Source organism: Hemibagrus wyckioides, linkage group LG13, assembly GCF_019097595.1.
Source record: "Hemibagrus wyckioides isolate EC202008001 linkage group LG13, SWU_Hwy_1.0, whole genome shotgun sequence".
NCBI classification, from domain to species: Eukaryota; Metazoa; Chordata; class Actinopteri; order Siluriformes; family Bagridae; genus Hemibagrus; species Hemibagrus wyckioides.
In genome coordinates this window covers 16525915-16551247 of record NC_080722.1, presented here as the reverse complement: position 1 = coordinate 16551247, position 25333 = coordinate 16525915, and the positions used below count along the sequence as shown (strand labels likewise).

At 40.2% G+C, this 25333-nt stretch overlaps 5 protein-coding genes across 5 annotated transcripts; 2 read left to right on the top strand and 3 right to left on the bottom strand.

Annotated features, from left to right (window-relative positions):
• Positions 1-948: 948 nt before the first annotated feature.
• meiob (meiosis specific with OB-fold) lies at positions 949-7708 on the top strand. Its single transcript, XM_058406431.1, has 13 exons — positions 949-1066; positions 1229-1286; positions 4466-4597; positions 4683-4755; positions 4894-5089; positions 5184-5284; positions 5358-5410; positions 5500-5595; positions 5720-5818; positions 5922-6066; positions 6149-6335; positions 7124-7210; positions 7495-7708. Exons 1-13 carry the CDS (start codon positions 1001-1003, stop codon positions 7600-7602), a joined length of 1401 nt encoding a protein of 466 aa, XP_058262414.1. The 5' UTR covers positions 949-1000; the 3' UTR covers positions 7603-7708.
• A 149-nt stretch (positions 7709-7857) lies between these two features.
• Positions 7858-10785, top strand: mlst8 (MTOR associated protein, LST8 homolog (S. cerevisiae)). The gene is made up of 9 exons (XM_058406428.1): positions 7858-8011; positions 8234-8407; positions 8565-8616; positions 8704-8866; positions 8949-9024; positions 9107-9259; positions 9376-9500; positions 9608-9771; positions 10127-10785. The coding sequence occupies exons 2-9, from the start codon at positions 8279-8281 to the stop codon at positions 10243-10245; spliced, it is 981 nt and encodes a 326-aa protein (XP_058262411.1). The 5' UTR covers positions 7858-8011; positions 8234-8278; the 3' UTR covers positions 10246-10785.
• Positions 10786-11102: 317 nt separating this feature from the next.
• On the bottom strand, positions 11103-13990 carry bricd5 (BRICHOS domain containing 5). The gene is made up of 6 exons (XM_058406430.1): positions 13699-13990; positions 13305-13442; positions 13043-13195; positions 12855-12962; positions 11787-11940; positions 11103-11452 (listed from the first exon to the last, which is right to left on the bottom strand). Exons 1-6 carry the CDS (start codon positions 13750-13752, stop codon positions 11361-11363), a joined length of 699 nt encoding a protein of 232 aa, XP_058262413.1. The 5' UTR covers positions 13753-13990; the 3' UTR covers positions 11103-11360.
• Positions 13991-14205: 215 nt separating this feature from the next.
• pgp (phosphoglycolate phosphatase) lies at positions 14206-16385 on the bottom strand. The gene is made up of 2 exons (XM_058406429.1): positions 15574-16385; positions 14206-15486 (listed from the first exon to the last, which is right to left on the bottom strand). The coding sequence occupies exons 1-2, from the start codon at positions 16166-16168 to the stop codon at positions 15161-15163; spliced, it is 921 nt and encodes a 306-aa protein (XP_058262412.1). The 5' UTR covers positions 16169-16385; the 3' UTR covers positions 14206-15160.
• Positions 16386-16524: 139 nt separating this feature from the next.
• zdhhc4 (zinc finger DHHC-type palmitoyltransferase 4) lies at positions 16525-22768 on the bottom strand. Its single transcript, XM_058406427.1, has 7 exons — positions 22640-22768; positions 22231-22369; positions 18888-18961; positions 18430-18608; positions 18226-18351; positions 17822-18066; positions 16525-17445 (listed from the first exon to the last, which is right to left on the bottom strand). The coding sequence occupies exons 2-7, from the start codon at positions 22351-22353 to the stop codon at positions 17155-17157; spliced, it is 1038 nt and encodes a 345-aa protein (XP_058262410.1). The 5' UTR covers positions 22354-22369; positions 22640-22768; the 3' UTR covers positions 16525-17154.
• Between the last annotated feature and the right edge of the window lie 2565 nt (positions 22769-25333).

The following is a 25333-nucleotide window of genomic DNA, read 5'->3' as shown; positions in this document are numbered from 1 at the left end:
AACCCGACAGAACACCTTTGGGATGAATTAGAGCAGGAGGCTGCAAGCCAGGCCTTCTCGTCCAACATCAGTGCTTGACCTCACAAATGCTCTTCTAGAGGAATGGTCAAACATTTCCATAAACACACACCTGAACCTTGTGGAAAGCCTTCCCGGAAGAGCTGAAGTTGTTATAGCTCCAAAGGGTGGGCCAACTCCATATTACATTCATGTGCATGTAAAAGCAGATGTCCCAAAACGTTTGGCAATATAGTGTATTATGTCAATGGAAAAAAACTTTGGCTTCATGGCTTCAATACATAGCCAAATACATATAATTTTGCATATTTAAAGTTTGAGCTTAATCTTTGTCCAGGTGTCTTAGGTTCATAAAGCATAAAAACCTGCCCCTTTTAACACCCTTAAGATGGAACTGTAATGCAGCAAGTATAACAGCAAGGTGGGGACTAAATCACACTAAAAAGCACATATGGGTGTGAGGTTAAGGTGTCCACAAACGCTTGACCATAGTAAGTCATTTGTAAGTGTGCAATGGACTTCGTAATAAACTCCTGTTGCGTCTCACGCATTAAGCGCTCTGCCTGAGGTAGCATCAAATAGCGATGCTATAAATGTCACTTTGGGGTTATTTTTAATGCAGACTCTCATTAAATTTCCAGGTGTAATATCACAGACTGCACACTTTATCATCAAACCAGTATCTATAAATCTATCCGTATAATTCTGAGGCCCCGTCAGTAGCACGCGCGCTTTCTCCACACACACACCACTAAACCCTTTCATTTCCCTCACAAGTCGCATCCTGATAGCAATTAGCTAATAGTCACAGGTTTGTCTTGATTTCTGGTAAGAACAATGGGATTAATAATGTACCTTGCATGTAATGTATGAACGTCTGCTTATTTTTTTTCATTTCTAACATCAGTAACTTAAAGGTTAAGTAAACATGTTCCGTCTTATTTTCAACAACAGCTGTTATTTTTTATGTTTAGCTCGAAAGATGGAGTATATTTCTACACACAGCAGTGTTTCAATACGTGACTTGAGCTCAAATATCACACGTCCTGTGAGCAAGTATTTATTTATTTGTTTTTAGTTTATTTAATACTGACTAGCACTAAATAGGTTCAGAAGAATTGACTTCAGTAGTTTAGAATGCTAAATGCGTTAGCACAGTTTATAACTGGCTAGCTTTTAACTCTAAATTGAATATATATTTTACTTTCAGAATGTGGTCGGGATTGTCATTGGAAAGACTGATGCAAGAGGATTCCCTGACAGGAAGAGTTAGCTTTTACATAAATTACTTTTTCATTCATTTATTCTTTCATTCAAGCCGTTTTAGACTGCTCACAATCTTTATTCTGATTTCAATACTACTACTACTACTACCACTACTACTACCACTACCACTACTACTACCACTACCACTACTACCACTACCGCTACCACCACTACCACTACTACTACTACCACTACCACTACTAACACTACTACCACTACCACTACTACAACTACTACCACTACTACTACCACTACCACTACTACCACTACCACCACTACCACTACTACCGCTACTACCACTACCACTACTACAACTACTACTACCACTACCACTACTACTACTACTACCACTACTACTACCACTACTACCACTACTAACACTACTACCACTACCACTACTACAACTACTACTACCACTACCACTACTACTACCACTACCACTACTACCACTACCGCCACTACCACTACTTCCGCTACTACCACTACCACTACTACCACTACCACCACTACCACTACTACCGCTACTACCACTACCACTACTACAACTACTACTACCACTACCACTACTACTACTACTACCACTACTACTACCACTACTACCACTACTAACACTACTACCACTACCACTACTACAACTACTACTACCACTACCACTACTACTACCACTACCACTACTACCACTACCGCTACCACCACTACCACTACCACCACTACCACTACTACTACTACCACTACCACTACTAACACTACTACCACTACCACTACTACCACTACCACTACTACCACTACTACCGCTACTACCACTACCACTACTACAACTACTACTACTACTACCACTACCACCACTACCACTACTACTTCCACTACCACCACTACCACTACTACCACTACCACCACTACCACTACCACCACTACCACTACTACCACCACTACCACTACTACTACCACTACCACCACTACCACTACTACCGCTACTACCACTACTACCGCTACTACTACTACTACCACTACCGCTATTACTACTACTACTACTACTACCGCTACTACTACTACTACCACTACCACTACTACTACTACCACTACTACTATTACTACCACTACCACTACTACTACTACCGCTATTACTACTACTACCACTACTACTACTACCACTACCACTACTACTGCTACTACTACTACCACCACTACCACTACTACTGCTACTACTACTACTACTACCACCACTATTACTACTACCGCTACTACTACTACCGCTACTACTACTACTACTACTGCTGCTACTACTACTACTACTACTACCACCACTACCACTACTACTACCACTACCACTACTACTACTACCGCTATTACTACTACTACCACTACCACTACTACTACTACCACTACCGCTACTACTACTACTACTACTACCACTACTACCACTACTACTACTACCGCTACTGCTACTACTACTACTACTACTACCCCTACTACTACTACTACTACCACTACCACTACTACTACTACTGCTACTACTACTACTACCACTACCACTACTACTACTACCGCTACTACTACTACCACTACTACCGCTATTACTACTACTACCACTACTACCACTACCACTACTACTACTACCACTACTACTACTACTGCTACCGCTACTACTACTACTACTACTACCACTACTACCGCTACTACTACTACCACCACTACCGCTACTACTACTACTACCACCACTACTACCACTACCACTACTACTACCGCTACTACTACTACCGCTACTACTACTACTACTACCACTACCACTACCACCACTACTACCACTACCACTACTACCGCTACTACTACTACTACCACCACTACTACCACTACTACCACTACCACTACTACCACTACTACCGCTACCACTACCACTACTACCACTACCACTACTACTACTACTACCACTACTACCGCTACTACTACTACCACCACTACTACTACTACCGCTACTACTACTACTACCACCACTACTACTACTACCGCTACTACTACTACTACTACCACTACCACTACTACCACTACCACTACTACTACTACCGCTACTACTACTACTACCACCACTACTACCACTACCACTACTACCGCTACTACTACTACTACCACCACTACTACCACTACCACTACTTCTACTACCACTACTACCACTACCACTACCGCTACTACCACTACCGCTACTACCACTACCGCTACTACCACTACCACTACTACTGCTACTACTACTACCACTACCACTACTACCACTACCACTACTACTACTACCGCTACTACTACTACTACCACCACTACTACCACTACCACTACTACCGCTACTACTACTACTACCACCACTACTACCACTACCACTACTTCTACTACCACTACCACTACTACCACTACCACTACCGCTACTACCACTACCGCTACTACCACTACCACTACTACCGCTACTACTACTACCACTACCACTACTACCACTACTACTACTACCACCACTACCACTACCACTACCGCTACTACCACTACCACTACTACCGCTACTACCACTACCACTACTACCGCTACTACTACTACCACTACCACTACTACCACTACTACTACTACCACCACTACCACTACCACTACCGCTACTACCACTACCACTACTACCGCTACTACCACTACTACCGCTACTACTACTACCACTACCACTACTTCTACTACCACTACCACTACTACCACTACCACTACCGCTACTACCACTACCGCTACTACCACTACCGCTACTACCACTACCACTACTACCGCTACTACTACTACCACTACCACTACTACCACTACTACTACTACCACCACTACCACTACCTCTACTACTACTGCTACCACCACTACTACTACCACTACTACTACCACCATTACCACCACTACTGCTACCACCGCTATTACTACCACCACCACCACCACCACTACTACTACTACTACTACTACCACCATTACCACCACTACTGCTACCACCGCTATTACTACCACCACCACCACCACCACTACTACTACTACTACTGCTACCACCACCACCACTACTACTACTACTGCTAACACCACCGCCCCCACTACTACTACTACTACCACTACTAATACTACTACTACAATAATAATAATAATAATAATAATAATAATAATAATAATGTGTATTAAATTATAGATGTTGGTTCAGAGCGATTCACTTTCAGCTTTACAATTAAAGACTCCCCAGACCATTTCATTAATGTATCTTCATGGGGCACTGAAGAATACATTCAAGGGCTTTGCAGCCATGTCAAAATAGGAGACTGTGGTAAGAATGTAATTTTCTATCTACTCCGTCCTGCATATTTAAACCACTGTGTGATCTAGAGGTAACTGTATAATTTCTTTTTCAGTGGTCATTGAAAATCCTCTTGTTGTTACTAAAGATCCAGAGAGAGAAGACAGATTCTGCCCTTCAACCCCAAGGTAAATAAACAACATTTAAAAAAAAAAAAAAGGATTATGAAAGATATCTAGTGGTGCCCTAGAACTATTGAATCTTGATGTTCAGAACTATTGAAAAAGCCCATGTCTTGATGTATAAGCACATTTCTTTGTCCTCAGTTTTTACAGATTGTTGGTGACAGAAGCACACTCAGCTATAAGAATGTGTACAGATTTAGACACCGAGAGCAGACTGCTTTCTCTGTTCCACATACCAGTGAAGGACTCAGGGGATTTCTACTCACTTGGAGACATTACTGCAAATGGACAAAGCCTAGACGGGAACTTCATTAATATTCTAGCTGCTGTGCGATCTGTAAGAAACTGAAATGGCCATGCATTGAAAGATGAAAACACTGTTTTGGCAAAAGATTTTCTTTCTATGACATATTGTAATTTGTGACCCATAGATCGGAGAGCCAAAGTACTTCACTACTTCAGATGGGCGAAAAGGGCAGAAGCTAGAGATTAAACTGTTTGATGAAACTTTGTCATCCTTCCCTTTTATATGGTACATTTCTATATTCTCAAATTGGCATTCTCATCGTTATAATATTTGTTATTAAAAATATTGTCACTTATAGTTGGGATCGAGAAACAATTCGGTTTGTGCAAACCCTGCCACCAAGAGAGACAGGTATAGTCAAATACAAAAGGTCGACATATAAACAACTGTAACGTGCATTTAATTTCCTATAGATTAATATATATATTTTTTACTTGTAGTGCTCTTCATCGTGGATGCTCGCATCAGCTTTGATACTTTTCGTAACTGTATGGTGGCAACAGCTACCTCAAAAACAATTATAACTATAAACCCTGGTATGTTGTAGTAGTGTCTATTGCTAAGCCCTTTTCATTAAAATATCATTTAGTGTACATTTTAGTGGAACCAGTGTTATGCTTTGCGTAAAAAAAATCCACGTTTGTTTTTCTTTATATATAGATACATTAGAAGCCAACCAGCTCTTCAGTTATTCCAAGGAATTATCAGAAAGTGAACAGCTAGATGAGCAAGAAATAGAAATGAATGTAAATGTTCCCTGTAAGCAGAAAAGATATGTTCTTGTAGCAATATGTGCATATGTAAAGGTTTATAGGATCATGTCAGGTAGGTACTGAATCTGTTTTTCTCATTTATTTCTTAGTGGACACCATTAGTGATGTACTAACAGTGAGTCAAGTTAAAGCCAGAGCCGAAAAAAGCTCTGAAGCCTTTTATGGTGTGATATATGGCTTCATCACCACTTTAAGATTAGATTCCTGCATTACTAAAGTCATTCGCAGCAGGTGGTAAGTCAGAAATGCTTGGAAATTAATGCACCAAGTATAATAAGTTTGCTTCACAGGTCTGAACTAAGTCTTAATTTTATAGTGACAGATGCAAGTTTCGTGTACATGAGGAGATTGAGGTCTGCACTAACGCAGCATGTCCAAGACAAGGACAAGCAGGTGAAGTTAGCGCAGCCTTCGATCTTCTGGTGGATATCAGCGATCACACAGGAACTCTGCAGGGCTGCAATCTGTCAGGGGCGGTCGCTGACAAAACACTGGGATGTACTGTGAGTACAAACAACCAAACCTTTTTTATGACAAAGCACTTTCTATGACAAAGAGCAATACCTAGGGTATGTTGCTTACCTCTAATGAGTCAAACGAGTAAAAATACTGGATGGACAGACTGAGCATGAGTTAGATAAACATGTTATATCAGTGTATTTAGAAAGACTGTACATTTCTGGTACAATCCAGCACATGAATGCACTGGTATAAACCTCATGCGGTTTCATGCATGTTTTTGTACACATTCTAAACCACAATTCAACTTCAGTGTTTCAGTTTCTGTAACTAAAAAAACTAATATAGAAGAAAAAACAATCCAAGGTGAGTTAAATCTCACTGATACTGACATATAAGCTTAAAGATGAAGAACACGTTTATCAGTACAGTTATTTGGTAGTTTGGTTTGTTAGTTTTATTTATATAGCGCAATACAACAAAAATCGTTGACCATTGTGCTTTACAAAAATTATAAGATCAAAATGAACAAAACACCAATCAAGACAGGAAATAGTACATACAAAGGAAAGAAAAAAAACAACACAAGCTCAGAAAGACTCAGATGTTAAAGGCTTTTTCTGAAAGATGAGGTTTAAGTTTAAGTTTGAACAGAGATTCTGTAGGGATTATCCTAATAGATAAAGGAAGGCTGTTCCACAGTTTGGGGCCAACTATGGCAAAAGTTCTTGATATTACTTTTAGAAACTTATGGGTTTTGTTTTGTTTTATGGTACTTTGGAAATGTATTCCTGCTGGGAATTTACATATGCAAGATTTGCTTCTCTTTTAGTCTAAGGAGTTTGTGTGTTTCTCTGAGTCTGACCGGACAGCCATGAAGTGGAGGTTTCTGCTGGAAAGATGCAAAACATATATAAAGGTTTTTACAAGCTTTCTTCCAATTTATTGTCTATTAACACATACCTGTGTACTAATACCAAAACTACCATTCACTACTGCTTTCCTTACTATTCACTGTGTGTGTGTGTGTGTGTGTGTGTGTGTGTGTGTGTGAACCCTAATATTCATACTCAACAATCAGCAATTTCATTTTTGCATTTTTACAGTAATTCTCACAAATTATTTTAGAGATTTGCCTCAAATTTCATACTGTCTCTGCTGACTTATCTTAATATCTCTCTCTCTTTCTCTCTTTCTCAACAGGTGTTACCATCAGCAAAAAGCAAAACTGGCATGAGGACAAGCGTTCTGTCTTGTACCCTTGCTGATCCAGTGGAAGTAAAGCAAAACATGTCTGTCTTGACCAGATGAGTGCGAGTGGGCTCACCAGTTGTTAATAATACACACAGGAAATGAGATCCAATAGTGTTACTGTCACAATAATATTACAGGCAAGGTTAATGTTCAGTCTGTAACAAATGTTCTTGACGTACGTAGAGAATTGTTTGTTTGTATTCTGTTGTGTTACGTTTCATACGTATTTATGTAACAAATGTTCTCAAATAAACCTGAAGATATTCGTTGAATTTGCTTCCTAAGCCCCTTTCTCTAAGCCGGAACTATGAAATGTATTCCGTGTTTCAGTGGGAATGTGTTCGGATGGGCATCGGTTTGGTTTTTTACCATTCTTGTAAATAAAGTATATTTAATTGACGGAGTCTCTTAATATCTTTGTGTTCTTTCTTTATTCTGCTGGAAGTAATCGTGTATCTGCTAACAGGTAAAAACCTTTATGTTTCCGCTTGATGTGATCTGGTAACTTGTCGGTCCTCCAATAGAGGACACTCCATCGTGTGGCTAGTTAGTTAGCGGTAGTTATTTTGCTATAAGGTATGCTAACAGTTATTAAGAAAACTTTTCCTAATCAAGTAATCATTGTACTATCATGCAGTGTTTAAGTGTCACACAGAGGCCCACTGTTTATACATTGTTTATGTTTTAGCTTCCTGCAGTGGAGCACCGGTGTGTCAGAACAACAGAGTTAACCATGAATGTAAACCAAGGCACAGTCGGGAGTGACCCAGTGATCCTGGCCACTGCTGGGTATGACCACACTGTGAGGTTCTGGCAGGCACACAGTGGGATCTGCACCAGAACAGTACAGCACCAAGACTCTGTATCCTTCCAGCTGGAAAAAAAATGAATGCATGCTGTTTTATTTTTAAACCACATTAGATGGATGGATGGATGGATAGATAGATAGATGGATAGAGTTCATTGATCCCCAAGGGGATTATCACATTATTCCAATGATTACTTAACTCCAACACCAGCAGGTGAATTCTCTAGAAGTAACACCTGATAGGAGCATGATTGCAGCAGCTGGTGAGTTACAATCCTCAGATTTTTTTTATTACAATTAAAAGTGAACTTTGTTCAACAGGTCTTCTTACTGTTAACCTCTGTTTACAGGTTATCAGCATATACGCATGTATGACCTCAACTCAAACAATCCAAACCCTGTAATTAATTACGACGGCGTCAGCAAAAACATCACATCAGTCGGCTTCCACGAGGATGGCAGATGGATGTACACTGGAGGAGAAGACTGCATGGCACGCATCTGGGATCTAAGGTAATAAAAAGCTTCCAGTGATTTGGGTAAGATATCTGTTTGAAATGTTCGTTTTTTTTTATGTTGTTTTGTTTTCATTCAGGTCAAGAAATTTACAGTGTCAAAGGATCTTTCAGGTCAACGCACCTATTAACTGTGTGTGCCTTCATCCCAATCAAGTAAGATTTGTGTTACAAAAATTGAAGACTGTGATATATAGACTCTTGCATTAGAGTTTAGTTGATGTGTGTGTGTTTCTAGGCTGAATTATTTGTTGGAGATCAAAGTGGTGTGATCCATGTCTGGGATCTTAAAACAGACCATAATGAGCAGCTCATCCCAGAGCCAGAGGTGTCCGTCAACTCTGTGCACATTGACCCTGATGCTAGCTACATGGCAGCTGTCAATAGCTCTGTGAGTATCCATAACCTACTTCCTCTGTGTCAGGATTTTCCTGTTCTTTCATACATTGTGCTTCTGCATTAAATGGTACAATTTAAAAAAAAAAATTTGTTATTGTTGACCGATAGGGCAACTGCTATGTGTGGAACTTAGCTGGAGGAATCAGCGATGAAGTGACACAGCTTATTCCCAAAACCAAAATCCCTGCTCACAAGCGTTACTCTTTGCGCTGTAAATTTAGTCCTGACTCCACGTAAGAGCATCCAGAATAATTTAAAGAAATGCATGTAAAGAATTGTATATTATTTATTTATTTTTGCCAGGCTTCATTTATCTTTAGCCTGGTTTGATTTTATGTAGATTGCTGGCTACCTGCTCTGCAGACCAGACCTGTAAGATCTGGAGGACTTCAAACTTCTCACTGATGACAGAGCTGAGCATTAAGAGTAACAACCCTGGAGAGACGTCTCGTGGCTGGATGTGGGACTGTGCCTTCTCTGGAGACTCGCAGTACATTGTCACAGGTGAGCATGTTGTAGAGATTCTGAAGGTCTAAAGTAAGTTCCCCTCTGTAAATTTTTTCATCCTATGTCCTTTCTTTTCTTCCCTTTCTCTTATAACAAGTTTGAATTGTGATGATACCACAGAGATCTGTCAAATTGTATGATGGGAGCCGATCAGGAGGCTTTTTTTGCTCATATATATATATATATATATATATATAAAGAACAGAGTAGTTACCATTCTCTTCATATTAAACAGTAAGGTCTCTTGCAAAATTGGTCCAATGGAGAAATTTCATTAGAAAGAAAAAATATTTTTTTTTTGCTTAATTGAAATTTGTACAGTCTCATTGTGATTTTCTGCATTGCTTTTCAGCCTCTTCAGATAATTTGGCACGTCTGTGGTGTGTAGAGACGGGGGAAATCAAGCGTGAATACAGTGGGCATCAAAAGGCTGTGGTGTGTCTGGCCTTCAATGACAGTGTGCTTGGTTAAATCAGAACCAGTCTAAACCCATTGAGCAGGACTGTTTACTGTCACAAACACAGTTTACACCCTAGAGTACTACTTCAGGACATATAAGTTTTAAACTGTAAGTGACAGAAATGGGAAATGTTATTTTGATTGTTATTGAAGTTTCATTGTTTGTGTATAACTACACCGCTTATGGAAAAATGAGAGCATTAATCAGTCCGCAGCAACATCAAAGAACATGCGAGATTGCAGTATGGGTTTGTGATTTTCATTCAGCAGGCATCCTGCTAAATAAACTGAATCAATTACTAAGTTAGAAATACACAGCAGTATCAGGATACATAGCAAAGTACTTCACTGTGCAAGTTTAGCACCACCTTTAAAGAGCTGTAGATAATTAAAACAGGAAAAGGGAGTTTAAAAAATAGCAATTGTGAGTGTATAAACAACATACAACTCAACCGCCAAATATGCATTTGTGACATGTATACCATTTGATGCTGAACTAATATTATCTTCAGACGTTTGTCATATAAGTTATTAAACAGCATTCCACAAGGATTGAAACGGCTCTCATGTTCTAAAGGAATCCTGTCATTATTCATTATTCATGTCGCATGGGGTTTGGTGTTTTCTTTTTCTTGCTTCCATATCTGTATATAACTACGTGCTTGTAAATACAATCTATACCAGTGAAATACTGATTTAACAGACTGGGTCATTGTAATCTCTGCCAGTAATGTTATACTAAACACTGATTAGCACTATTACTTTACCACCATGGTTATTCTGTACGATTCAAACGTCCTGTTGCAATCCCACAATATGTATCTGTACGCACACAGGAAAAACGACCCACTCAAAATCATGACGCTTTATTGTAGCTCAGCAGTGCTTTCAGTTACTCATCTGTATCAGGTTACACAAATATAATATAAGCAGCAACAAGTCTCTGAATGGAAAACTATTTTAAAAAGGGACATTGTAGATAACATGACTGGATTCATCTGTTTCCTTAGTCAAATTGTGTGTGTGGCTTCACCAGTTTGTCTCACTGATAGCAACATTGAATGTGCTTCCATAACGGAGGAGACGTGTGTTTCCGTTCCGTGTGCTCACACACTCAGAACAGAAGCTCATTCTGGCAGGTAGTAGAAACACACAGAGACGCAAATGTTGTTGGGGAAGCAGATGTCAATGCAGAAGTAAATTAGTCGTTCTTTGGGACCTGAAAGGAGATCAGTGAGTATCTGATCAGCAAGATTCTTACACCAATCACAAAATTTCCTCACTTTCCCAGTCCTGCCACAGTTAGTCACAACAATTCTAGAAAAGGTCACGACTGAAGTGCTGGATTATGTTTCTCAGTCACACGTTGCTCTTTAAAGTGCTTCACGCTATGTGCCCCTGCACTTGGCTTGTTCGCCAACATAAGCCTTCTAAATGTTCCATTGTTTGTCTTTAGAATAACAAGGTAGTGTATTAAAAGTAACGAGAGTTTTTAGCTTGCTTATTTTCATTTTTTTTCTTTTTGGAAGTTGTGTTTGTAGGGGAACGCTCACCACTAGCTCTCCTGGTCCAGTACACAGGCTTGTGCTGACAGAGGGCCTGCAGTGGTTGCTGTAGTACTGAAGCATCCACACGATGACCTGACAAAACACCTAAAAACTCAGTGTGTCTCTGAGTCTCGTTTCCCATCAGCCAGATCTGATTAACCTGAAATAATGACCACATGCATCATATTTAAATACATATTAGTCCATGTTAAATTACAGCATCACTTGTTCCTTTAAAAATATTTATTGTTCTTAAATTTGTTAATGCATATATAGGTTTAATATACATATACCCTAATTAATTACTGCTCCATTGAAATGAGAGGCATATGTTCCCATGATCTGATGCCAGTGAACATGATACAAAGCAGTTAATATCTATAATAAAATATAGCAATTCACTCCAAATGCCTATTCAGTAGGATAAGTGTTCCCTTCTGGTGAGCAGATTGAATTACCCCCGAGTTGTCTAATGGCCTCAATTAGGTGCAACGATAGAAAAAAAAAATCTAATCTTACTCCAGACTTTCTACCTGGACAAGGATACACATCAAGTCAAGTGGAACAACCCATCTATTCTGTGCAGATCATAACCCACCACAGGAACGGCTTGTTAAGTGCTGAGAGAAGTGTGGCCAGCACAAGTCTCATGCCTGTTAACGGAAGAGTGCTCTTTCCTCCCAGTAGCGACTTCTAAGATGAAAAAAGCAACAGAGTGGCCATTGTGCACTTACTGGTCCCATCCTGTAACGGGATCTGTATGAGGCAGATCAAATGTACTAAGGAATTCAGAGCCAGCTAGGCCTGAGTTCGTCTGAACCTGTGCGGTCTGTTGCTCCTTTTCTGGAGTTGGAAAGAAGAAAGCAGCCAAAAGTACTCTTTAATCAGCTCAGGAACACTGAGGTTGTGCTATGTTCAAGTGTCAGTCAATCTGCTAGCCAAGTAGCATAGTAGCACTTAAACATAAGTTAATCCTGCTCTGCCTATGAGGGCCTGAAGTTTTTCGAAGATGTCAAGGTACACTCCAAATTGTGTGTGATGATTTTTTTTTTGTTGTTGATTAAGCATTATTACCTGTTGTTTGGACTCATTCAAGAGAATGTGCATGTTTTCATAATCAGATGTCTCCATTTGACGAAGAAAGCAGCTGTCCTGGTTGTCAGGCTTGTAGCATATTAACCCCTAAAGAGGAGAAATGATCTTTAAAGGATTTCCATTACATTTCGATGTTGTTATAGCCAATAAGGAAAATGAGATCTTACATGTTTAATGTCAAAGAGCACTGTAGACGTGTGATTTGTGTGTGAGGTGACCGAGTATGTCACTACACTGTTGTGTTTGTCCACTACTGCAGACTGATTGATCAGAGCAGCAGGGTGGTCAGGAGCTATGATACGCACAACCTGCAATGAAGACTGTATGGGAGAGATTTCTGTAGCATTTCGATTTTAAAAACATTTAGTTCTATTGTTGGTGATTTGTAAAGATAATAAATGACTTTAAAGCAGACACCATATCTCTCACCTGCGTGTCTGGTTGGAGTGTGAACTTCCCAGTGAGGATGAGGGCAATAAGGGCAATGATAACAATGAGCAATGTGACAGTGAGGCTGCCCCATAACACACGCTGTGGAAACCTGGAGGAGCCTATAGGGCCACAATGCTGTGACAAGAAGAAATACATAAATATCATCCTATTATAACGCTACTGCATTTGAGTTTGGATTCAGGTGAAAATTCTGCAGAACAATTATCCCCTTAGTTTCAAAAATGAATCCTAATCTGTTTTAGAAAATCAGATTTATTCTTTGAAATTTATTAAAATACACTTTAATATGTTCTATGCTGATTATACTTGGCAATGTGAATCATCATTTTGGAGATAAATGGAAATTAAAAAAAAAATCATGGAAACTCACCATGCACTGTGACTCCTCCAGACTGGTTTCTGAGAATTTCCACCACCTCATCATTCTGCATCTAGTTGCTTCTCCTCAGTCCCTGGCCTTTGCTTGTCTGTATCAAGCTGTGCTCATGACTGAGACTGAGCAAGAGATTTTGCTGTATACCTGCTCAGGTCCTCACTGCTAGTCTTTAACCCACCCAACACACACTCCACACAAAACATAGACCAACCCATTGGCTGCCACCCCACACCAGACAATAGACAAAGGGGAGAGGTAGTTTTTTTTTTTTCTGTGAACAGGGCTTGTCATCACAAAGAGGCAGTTATTTTAGAAATGCATTGCTCTTGCCTTGGATTAGCTACTGTAGCTGCTGACTGGCCAAGGTGACTTTAACTACTGTAATTGATCATGAAAACATCACATAATTAGATGTAATAGCTTGCACACAATACACCAGTCACATCTTTCAGTCTGAATGGATGCTTATTTATTTGATCTTTGTGCAGTGAGCACTTTGTTCAAGGTAAGACAAAAAAAGAATGGAAAACATTAGTGATCAGAAAACTGAAGAGGGTTACAATAGCTGTTATGCTTCAAGCAGGTCTAACTTCAATAATGACAAAAAAACCCAACAACAAGCACCTCAATAAAGAACATTGTGTTTAGTTATGTGTAGTGGTGCTCGTCTGCGCAAATCGTAACATTGGTTGTATTATCAACCAATAAGCCATCTTGCCTGTCAATTTACCAGTACCTGAGGTTGAAAATGTACAGCAGAACAAACAAAAGCACATGTTAATTCTCTATTCAGTACATATAGTATATAGGTATGTATCTATATGTCTGCAGATATCTTCGAACAATGGATAAAACAAATAGAACACCGTACTTGGGGGGGAAAAGCACAATGATATACATGGACATTACTGTGAAATAGCAGAGGTAGACCCTGCTGATGGAGCAGATTATTAATAGAGAACATTTTGATTTTGTGGCTTTATAATTGGCAGTGCATATTCCGATCAGTTTCTAATACGAAATGCTGGATACTGGATGTGAAATCCACTCATGGGGATCCAATTCTAGTTTTTCCTACCCTCAAACACTTGAAGTAGGGGAAACTGGTGCAGGGCTGTGGGTCATAAGGACTGGAGATAAGAAACCACAAATATAAATATCACTTTGAAATATCTAGCTATTTTAGAATCCTCTGTTGCAGTGGGTCTCGATCCAGTCCACAAGACATTCAAGTGTCTCAAGTGTTTTATTCCAAAGACACCTAACCCAGAAATTCACCTATGATTACCCGGAACAAGTGGGTGGAGGTCCAGGTGACTAAATTAAGAACTATTTTAACAATGACAAATGATCATTTTGGTTCGATTCCTATTTTGTAAATAATATTAAAAACTATCAAATCTGCTGAACCTGCATAACTTAGGATACATGTTACATCCTCATCAATACTGGCCCACTATGCTTGGAGGGCTGGTAAAATTTCTGCAATGCTATCAACATAGTAATCCGGCACCATCTCCTGACGCTTGGGGCATCCGCTTCTTTGGTGCTCCTCTGCATCTGCAATTGTTGAGACACCAGTTAGGGTCAGCAGGGTCTTCAGACCACAGGTGGAACCTAACATGATGTCGGTGTCCAGTCTGTCCCCAACCATAAGACATTTGCTTGGGTCAAGCCCGAACTGGTTAGACATGCATTTGAACATAAAGCTACTGGGCTTCCCCACCACTTGGGCATGGCGCTGTGCTGCGGTCTCCACGGCCTTCAAAATGCAACCAGTACCTAAGGGGGGAAAAAAAAGCACACCAGATCAGCAAACACTTCATTCTATTTGTTATATTATTTCACTATAGGGGAGTTAAATCTCACCTGGGACTGCTTTGCCCCCCTCCAGTGGAAGCCTGGTGTCTGTATTGGTGCCCACAAACTGACACTCAGCATTGCAGAGGTACTGTAATGCTCTGTTCAGCTTCATGTAACTGAAATGTTCGTCAAAACCCACCAGCACGGCCTTGACCTCCGGGTCAAGAGGAACACTGGCCCAGTCTTTCTGTCCTCCTGACACTGGATCAGGTCCCACACCGACCGGCTCGATCCCCAGCGCCTCGAGCTCTTGCCTCATGGCATTGCTTCCTATCAAGTACACTTTGCCCTCGAGGTTGCACACGGTTTTGAGATACACAGCAGAACAGTAAGCTGTACCGAACACCTCGTCCTCACTGGCCTCGAAGCCCAGCTTGGTCAACTTTTCCGCGTACATTTTGCGCGTTTTTGTGCTGTTGTTGGTGACGAAAAACACGCGCTTACCGGCCTTTTTCAGCGAGTTGATGACTTCTGGGGCACCGGGAATAGCTTGATCTCCTCTCCATATCACTCCGTCGCAATCAAACAGCACACTATCCACTGAGTCCAGTATCTGACTGGTCAATGGGCCAGTGAGTCGGGTACATTTAGACACAGCCATTGAGAAATCCGCCGCTGTCACTCGCCGGTTATTCACGTCCTACAGGACACACTGCTGAAACCTTAACCGCTTGGTTATTTATCTTCAAGACTGTACCTGTCGACTGTAGGAAGCAAACACTGACACAGTTGTGCTGAAAAAAAAAAAAACTGTTGCCGCAACAGAAGTCTGGTGTGAAGTAATGTACTCTCTTGTCTAAGGCATCCCGACATGACCTTATTGCATTAGTCGCACATGCAGTACTTCCGCACCGGCTTAAAGGGACAGTAACATCCAAAATGGCCTAGACCTGGCTAGAGTAGCTGAAATGTACACCAGACACACAGCTGATCTTCAGCCACTTTCTCTAACAAACATCAGATAAAAAAACATTTATTTCAACAACCTCACCTCAACAAAACCATATAAAACACAGTGTATTAAAAACAGCCGGATTAAACCATCACATTAAACAGGAAACATCCAGACAAAAGGGAAATTTACAGACAGTAGAAGTGACTAAAGAAGAAAATCTGTTCTTTCCCTGTTATACAGGAGCTGGACAACGATTGCGTAAAGACAAAACATTCCGCAAACTGTGTCACAAATTGCCTGAGAAAACATGTTTAGCATTTTAGATATATGCATGTAAACCGTTTCATAAAATAAAAACAATTAAACATCAAATCTAATCTATTTTATTTAAATGACTATTATTGTCATACAAAACGAAATAACGAAGATGGTGGCTAGATTTATGTTGTCTGCGGCTGCTGTTTTCAGCTCTGTGATGAGCATTTTATAAATGAATGTGGTATACAAAGTCAGAAACCGCATAAGCTAGTGTTTTGAGGTTAATTAACCCCATGCAAATGTGCACAGATTTAGGCATGTACTTTGAACAAATGTTAAACCAGTGGCTTTAAGCTTCATTTACTTGTTGAGCCAACACTGTAGTTCTGTATCACAAAATTATAAACATTTCATTTTTGGCCTTTAACCAGAGTCTAATTGTCTTTCTTCTGTGTAGGACATAAAGGCCAAATTATTTCCCCAAGATTTTTTAGGATTCCTCTGTAATAAAAACCACGCACTGGGTTGTAGGAAGTATGGCAGTGAAGTCCAGAGACAGGATTGCAGTGCTGGCAGCCATGGCCTTTCCGCTTGAACCATTCATTAGATGTCTGATTCACTAAAGCCAGGTAACAGTGAAACAAGGTGTATCCCGCCACAAGGAAAAATACAAATACCACGAAGCCAAGCATGAAGACTATCCTGGGGAAGGTCATGAAGAGGTGCTGTGGAGAGAGGTTTGAATCATTTAGCCTTGGAAATGTCAGCTTTAGCCAAGCTTAGCAATACTGTGAAATATGACTCTTTTTTTTTTTTCAGCAAACACAGAATTAACAATTAATTCTGTTATTATAAAAATGTCTGCATAAATAAATATGTATGTAACTAGGCAAGTGTCCTAATACTGTTTTTAGGGCACTTGTTGCAAAATGGTTAAAGCTACTTAGAGGAACATCAGTGAAGTCGCTCTGTCGAAAGACTATGGAGACATTCTTGTTCATGCTGTATTTTCCGTCTTTCTTTCCATGATGCCTTATGGTTTATTAGAAGATGATTAGAATATTATTCATGTATTAATGGACCTGTTCTTTAATGACCTACCTGTATAACAAACAGAAATCCTACAGGCTGCTGTTGACCCTCTGCATCAGCGTAATGTGCATGCATGATTCCAGATCGCACAACAGTATGAAACAACATGTCTGCTGTGAGAATTGCAATATCTCCTGCCATGGCACATACACTCAGTAGGTAGAGCAGGAAGAATCTAGTGTTCTGAGCACCAATGCAGTTATTCACCCACACACAGTGGTGGTCAAATCTCTGGACACATCGGTTACATACACCTAAATATGACACAAATCATAATTAACAGTGATTTTAACAACAATTTTCCAGGATAGCAATGTCAGTGTGCCAACAAGCTGATCTTTGGCATGGAACTGACAATTTGCATGATGAGATTTAAACTTAAACCACACTTTCCTGAATGAATTAATACTCACTACAGTGTTTAGACCTGGCAGGTTTCACCAGCTGACACGTTTGGCAAATGATTCCCTTTTGAAACAATTTCTCATCATACTTGTACACCTTCAGCTGAACTGCATGGTTTTCCTTTGTCAGTGTACCTGAAAAGAAAGCAAATTTAGCCAGACTGTCTGAGCTGTTACTAGAACCTATTAGCAGAACTTATGCACGTTGCTTACCTGGATCCTTCCTACAGCACAGGTAAAAGACGTAGGACTTAACTGCCAGGAAGGCATACGGAAGACACACGTTGAATAAAGTGGTGTCCATTTCTAAACAGAACCCGAAGATCTCATAGGAGAACTCTCCATACACAGCAGCTTCGAGAATAAAATGCAAGTAAATGAAGAAGCTGTTTCTGTTGCAGAAGAGAAAAAGCCATAATTTAAAGATTAATCACCAAGCAGTTAGTCAACAAGCACAATTTAACAAGTTCCCTTAAAGTGGTCAGTAATCTAGCATGTTGCAAGAGACACTGTAGCTCACCTATTGTGTAATACAAACTTGAAAAAATACATTAGGTTTCCTTAAAGTGCAGTTCCTGTGTATTCAATGCATTTTTTTTTTTAAGTGTATAAACTTTCAATATTTTATTAATACTAATGAAGATAATGTTGGATGTGGTTGAAATTCTCACCTCTGGTGGAAGAGTCTGTGCATACTCCTGTAACAGATATTTCGAATGCATTGTGGAATCCAAGGAGAAACAACCTGGGTAACAAAAACAGGTACATTTTAATTCAATTTTATTTGTATAGCACTTTTAACAAAGAGCATTGTCTCAAAGCAGCTTTACATGAGAAATGACATACGAAAACAACAACATATAAACAGACAGACAGTCCTAGATGTTATCCCAAGTGAGCAAGCCTGAGGTGACTGAGGAAAAACTCCCTTAGATGGTAAGAGGAAGAAACCTTGAGAGGAACCAGACTCAAAAGGGAACCCATCCTCATTTGGGTGACAATTGTGTGATGCCGATACAGCATGTGTATAATGTTATGTAAGTCAATAAGGAGGTTGTTGTCCAATGTTAATGTAAAATTTCAGTGGTTTGAGGTGGATCTGTTGATTTAGTGTTCAGCGGGCTAAAAGGGTAGTGTAAGCTGCATGGAGTCTGAAAAATATTCCTCCATTACAAATCATTGTAGTTGAAAATGTTTAATGACAAAATTATTTGTAATTTAAGCTTCTTTTTTTGGTTTTTATTTTTTAAACATATTCACTATATTGCCAAAAGTTTTGGGACACCCCTCCAAATCATTGAATTCAGGTGTTGTTTTTCAGGGGTTGGGCTCAGCCCCTTAGTTCCAGTGAAAGGAACTCTTAATGCTTCAGCATACCAAGACATTTTGGACAATTTCATGCTCCCAACTTTGTTTGGGGATGACCCCTTCCTGTTCCAACATGACTGCTCACCAGTGAACAAAGCAAGGTCCATAAAGACATGGATGAGTGAGTTTGGTGTGGAGGAACTTGACTGGCCTGCACCGAGTCCTGACCTCAACCTGATAGAACACCTTTGGGATGAATTAGAGTGGAGACTGAGAGCCAGACCAAAACTGGGATGTCTGCATTCACATGCACATGAATTTAATATGGAGTTGGCCCACCCTTTGCAGCTATAACGGTTTCATCTCTTCTGGGAAGGCTTTCCACAAGGTTTAGGAGTGTGTTTATGGGAATTTATGACCATTCCTCTAGAAGCACATTTGTGAGGTCAAGCACTGATGTTGGAGGAGAAGTTCTGGCTCGCAGCCTCTGCTCTAATTCATCCCAAAGGTGTTCTATCAGGTTGAGGGCAGGACTCTGAAGTTTCTGGTGTACAGTCATGTTGGAACAGGAAGGGGCCATCCCCAAACTGTTCCTAGAAAGTTGGGAGCATTAAGCATTAAGAGTTCCTTTTACTGGGTGTCCCAAAGCTTTGGGCAATGTAGTGTAATGACCTAACATTATGTAATGTATATAATATATGTTGTACATGGATAATGTCTGTATTTAGGGATTTAAATACATAAATCAAGTGACTTGGTGTCTAAAATGGTGGACGCTTTTAGGCTGTGCACCAGGCTTGTTTTGTAAATAATAGTATGCTACCATTATTACACCATACAGGTAAGTCTTTCTGAGCTTACTTCATCATTTTTTAGTACATTCTATATACCACATCTTTAGTGTATGTGATTGCCCCAGACAATCATTTTGAAATGTTTCCCTGTAAGCAGAAAAAGATTTTAAAACCAGTTCACTTGAAACGTACTTATACTAAACATCTGGGGCAGCTGTAAGGGCAGTAAATAAATGTTTACATAAATTGCTCAGTCAATGGTATTTATAAATTAAGCACTAAATCTATACAATACACACATAATTTGTGTTTATCATCATAGACATCTCAGACTATCTCACCTTGATGCTGCATAAAGAGCTATTTTAGTTCTAGTTTAGTTCTGAGCTTGGTTTCAGTTTGTGTGGAGTTTCACACATTCTCCTGGTGTCCACATGGCTTTCTCAAATTGTCTCCCAATAACAAACCGGCAGACTGTCTATGCTAAAGTGTCCTAAGGTGTGAATACGTGTGTGTGTGTAGAACACTGCCTCACGCCCACTGTTCCTGGGACAGGCTCCAAATACACTGGGATCCTGACAACCCTGATAACACACTCAATAAAAGTATTCTCTAATTTCATCCTGAGACTTTGTGTTAAAGTTTTAAGTCAACATGTTGTCTATTCTTGTACAGCAAACTATGTTCTTGTATTACAACTTTAGTACATACCCTATAGGGCAAAAAGTATGTGAACACCTGACCATGATGCCTATAATGTAGCCCTTCCCCAGACTTTTGCCAAAGTTGGAAGCACACATTTGTACAGAAAGTCTTTTTTTTTTTTTTTTTTTACTGCATTACAATTTTCCTTTCACTGTAACCCGAGGTCCAAACCTGCTCTGATATGAAAATGCCCAATGCAAGTGGAAGAATTTGAGTGGCCTGCATAGAGCCCTGACCTCAACCCTACTGAACAGCTTTGGGATGAACTGTTACACTAATGCCGAGTTCACAATGCAAGATTTTCAAAGTCGTGGGGTCACCATTGTTTTCACACTGCATGACTATCTGGGGGAGCATTCAGTTGCTGCTGTGTACACATTGCACGATGGATCAGTGACAGGAGGTTACACACTGCATGACTTCATAATAGGAAGAATCGTGGACAACTCTGTCTCTGTCTGGTCCACAAACTACACTTCACTGGACCAGCGGACAGTGAGACTGTCTTTGATGCTCGTTAAGAGCATGCACAGGTCCCATTGGGACCTAAGAGGGCATTGATATATTCTGAATATCTCTCAGCACGCTCTACCCTGGGCTGGCTCTGACCCTTGGCTGGCTGTGTGATACCATTTGTTAATGACCTCATCTTATGACCGTGATATACTTTGTTTTGTCCTAGAAATTCTTGTCCTGATATTTAATGATACATTTCCATCATTGGGTAGACGCCCTAATCCAGAGTGACTTAAAATTTCTCTCATTTTTTATACAATTGAGGGTTAAGGGTCAGCTCAGTGGACATGGAACTCAAACTCACAACCTTCTGATCTGTATTCCAACTCCTTAACCACTAAGCTACTAAGAGTGGGGGTTATTATTTTGAGATACTGTTCAAATGATTGTCTTATGTTTTTTTTTTTTTTTATTTGACGTGTTGGGCATGGACGTAACTCAAGTGGTTAAGGCACTGGGTCGTTGATCAGAAGATCAAGGTTCAAGCCCCAGCACCGCCAAGCTGCCACTGTCGGGGCCCTAAAGCAAGGCCCCCAACCCGCCCTGCATCACTGATGACCCTGCACTCTTTCTTCGCGCCCAAATGGGATATGCGAAGAAAGAATTTCACTGTGCTGTGAAATAAAATAAAACTCTATTTATTAATGTATGAGAGGACAGCTCCACTGTGTCTCTGCTGCAGAGTGTGTACCTGAGAGAGAGTGTTAGAGACCCGGCTGAAGGGAGTGTGCTGCTGGCCTGAGTATCTACACACCAGGGCGATGCAGGTGAGCACCACCGCCACATAGATCCCGAAAAGAGTCAGAAAGTCCATTTCCCTGGGCTCTGTGCTGTACAACAAACACGATTTATCACACATTGAGTACATATCTCACTATATTATTATTATTATTATTATTATTATTATTAAAATTATTGGTAGCAGGAGTTTTGAACTTATTTAACGAACTTTGCGTCAACCAGCCGAGGTTAGTTTTACTTTAATTTCAGATCAACGACCTATACATAACGACTGTGAAACTAATTCATTTCGTTGAACTGACCACAGGCAAAACTATTTAGTAACTAGAAAAAAAAAAAGAATATGAATAAAAAACTACCTTTCCTCATTTACAAGACATTCTTCCACATTTGTTCCAGCAATTTATTTCCTCATAGCTCCCTCCTTTCATTCGCCACAGGTAACCAGCAGCGTGAAGCGAGGCGAAACAACTGAGCTTCAATGTAAAAGTCCCCAGGAAACTAAGTGTTTGCTTAATTAATAAATGACTTGGAAGTGATTCATTTCTGTTAAAAGATTCACAGTGTTTTCTAGCGTCTCTCTACCAGGTTTTTCTCTCTCTCTATTATTTAGTTTTTAACCGAGAATACAAGCTCCTCTATAAGTCACTTTGGATAATTAGATTACTGCTAAATACCGTAAATGTATTTTTAAATATAATGTAATATAAGTAATGAAATGTTATATTTAATATTACACTAGGGTAAACCATTGACATTGATTGTATACACTGACACTATATCAGACATTTTCAGGTCCCTTAAAAAAATTAAATTATTACATACAGCCTACGGATGCATGCTGGGATCCTCACCGTCTGTAGCTGTTTCGGCTCTTTCAGCACAAGATACCCTTGCCCCGGTGACCTGGCCAGGACTGATCAGTCCCTAGCCTGGGTCTCAGCTTCAGTAGACCATGTGGCAGCAATAACATACACTATATTGCCAAAGGTTTTGGGACACTCCTCCAAATCATTGAATTCAAGTGTTGTTTTTCAGGGGTTGGGCTCGGCCCCTTAGTTCCAGTGAAAGGAACTCTTTAATGCTTCAGCATACCAAGACATTTTTGGACAATTTCAAACTTTGTGGGAACAGTTTGGGGGATGACCCCTTCCTGTTCCAATATGAATGTGCACCAGTGCACAAAGCAAGGTCCATAAAGACATGGATGAAAGAGTTTGTTGTGGAGGAACCAGCCTGCATATATATGGTATTCCAAAAATGGGTTTTGTATTGCCTCACCAACTCCTGGTACTTGGGCACGTCATTGTACATGCTTCCTCTAATCAGGTCATTGTTGAGCAGATCCTGAGCAGGTCGCTGCCATGATCAATGGTAAGGTGACCATATCAAGACAGAGTGTTGCGGGAGTTTACATGGTCTGGAAACTTATTGAGACCTACTCAGCTGATGCAAGGAGATCTGTTGCCAGGCTATATGAAAGGCATCTCTCCATCCTTGACAAAAATGATTTAATTCAAATCAACAACACACATATACATGAAACATGTAAAATGAAATGTGTTTTCATTATCCAATCCATATTCACTAACATATGTGTTGTAGATGTTTCTGTTCTGCAGATTTTATAGATGTCAAATATTACTGTTGCACTATTTAGATGCTTTGTGCTTTTTACTGTATCAGAGCAGTTCTAGATGGACAACTACAGGATCAGGTTGCTGTGGCTGAAACCTGGCTGGAGCTGCAAACACTTCTCAGATTACAGCACAACACAGGTGATGCCTTCTGGACCTGGTAGCACAGAGAAAAAAAACTTCAAGGACTTAATGTCTTGCCACGGATACAGCAGTTGTAAAAAGGTATGTAAGCATCTCTATCTGTGTCTTTTAGGCTTCTAGCTATTTCTCGTAGACTGAAGGAGAACAGTCTGTTGGGGTAGGCTAACATTGCATTCGTGTTTCTCTCAGATCTGTAACAAGAATTGGCTTCTTACCAATAGTATTTTTAATTTCCAGTACCCTGTTAAGGAAAGAAGGTTATTGTATTTCAGTGCAATTCGTGTTAAATTGGATGGATTCCTTTAAAACAGGGGTCATTCAATCCAGTCCTGAAGGATCAGCGTCCAACACGGGTAATTTTCCACCATTAAAGCATCTACTCAACCTGGTAATTAATTGGTGAGGTAAATCAATTGTTCTTGTTCAGGGAAATCACCAACCTGCACTGCACCCTGTCCCTCCAGGACCAGAGCTAATCACCATTTAAAGTTAGTACAGACCAAAATGATTTAAATAAGTACACAGTCATGGAATTGTTTGCGCTTTCTTTGAAATACCAAACTGTTTCACTGCTTTATGCTCCAGAGCCTTTGAGCTGGTAAGATGAGACATTGATTGAGGAAGAGTGTCTGTTTGGCACCGGCGCTAAATAATTCAGTTAGCCCTGAGTCACTTGCCTTTTTAGCTAGCCCTTTGTATTACTGTATTAATTAGATGTAATAAAAAATGTAATGTTTACATAAGGTAATGTTTTGGAGTTACCAATGTGCATTACTGCGTTCTGCCTGGGGTACAGGATATGGTCACTCAATCCGTATTTCTGAGGAAATCAATCTTCCTTCACATGTCTTTCCCCAGGATACACTGTCCAAGTGCGTTTCTGTCATGTGGTTGGGGGATCTTGGCGTGTATCATTTAATCTGTCTAATCCAGAGCAAGGGATTTAATTGCACTGGTGTGACTGTGATCCTCTCACAGACGTTCTAATTAGCCTCCACCATCCTGCTACATCCCCATGCTGATACTGGGCCACTTTCCATCCCTTGGAGAGGGTGCTAGCTGTCAGAGTATGGGAGGAAGATATTTATAGCAAAATGGGGCCTCACTTTACCCTTTTTGGAGAGAGAATTATTAAGGATCTGTGCTACACTGTCCCAGATTCACAGTGTTAGCTCTGCAGGCAAGACTAGACAGACTTGCCAGAGATGCAGAGTCAACGTGACGGTGGGAAGGATTTCGGCACTGTGTGCCTCTCACCTTTTTGTGTGTCAG

Excerpts from the sequence above, each read along its gene's own strand:
- meiob (XM_058406431.1), top strand. The coding sequence starts at position 1,001 with ATGGAGTATATTTCTACACACAGCAGTGTTTCAATACGTGACTTGAGC. Across the intron at positions 5,285-5,357 it reads TCATCCTTCCCTTTTATATG|TTGGGATCGAGAAACAATTC; the intron begins GTACATTTCTAT and ends TGTCACTTATAG. Across the intron at positions 5,596-5,719 it reads AATTATAACTATAAACCCTG|ATACATTAGAAGCCAACCAG; the intron begins GTATGTTGTAGT and ends CTTTATATATAG.
- mlst8 (XM_058406428.1), top strand. The coding sequence starts at position 8,279 with ATGAATGTAAACCAAGGCACAGTCGGGAGTGACCCAGTGATCCTGGCC. Across the intron at positions 9,025-9,106 it reads TGTGCCTTCATCCCAATCAA|GCTGAATTATTTGTTGGAGA; the intron begins GTAAGATTTGTG and ends GTGTGTTTCTAG. Across the intron at positions 9,501-9,607 it reads AAATTTAGTCCTGACTCCAC|ATTGCTGGCTACCTGCTCTG; the intron begins GTAAGAGCATCC and ends GATTTTATGTAG.
- bricd5 (XM_058406430.1), bottom strand. The coding sequence starts at position 13,752 with ATGATGAGGTGGTGGAAATTCTCAGAAACCAGTCTGGAGGAGTCACAG. Across the intron at positions 13,443-13,698 it reads TGGAGGAGTCACAGTGCATG|CATTGTGGCCCTATAGGCTC; the intron begins GTGAGTTTCCAT and ends TTCTTGTCACAG. Across the intron at positions 13,196-13,304 it reads CACTCCAACCAGACACGCAG|TCTTCATTGCAGGTTGTGCG; the intron begins GTGAGAGATATG and ends TCTCCCATACAG.
- pgp (XM_058406429.1), bottom strand. The coding sequence starts at position 16,168 with ATGGCTGTGTCTAAATGTACCCGACTCACTGGCCCATTGACCAGTCAG. Across the intron at positions 15,487-15,573 it reads GGGGGGCAAAGCAGTCCCAG|GTACTGGTTGCATTTTGAAG; the intron begins GTGAGATTTAAC and ends TTCCCCCCTTAG.
- zdhhc4 (XM_058406427.1), bottom strand. The coding sequence starts at position 22,353 with ATGGACTTTCTGACTCTTTTCGGGATCTATGTGGCGGTGGTGCTCACC. Across the intron at positions 18,962-22,230 it reads TCTCTAACACTCTCTCTCAG|GTTGTTTCTCCTTGGATTCC; the intron begins GTACACACTCTG and ends TTTGTTACCCAG. Across the intron at positions 18,352-18,429 it reads GTGCTGTAGGAAGGATCCAG|GTACACTGACAAAGGAAAAC; the intron begins GTAAGCAACGTG and ends CTTTCTTTTCAG.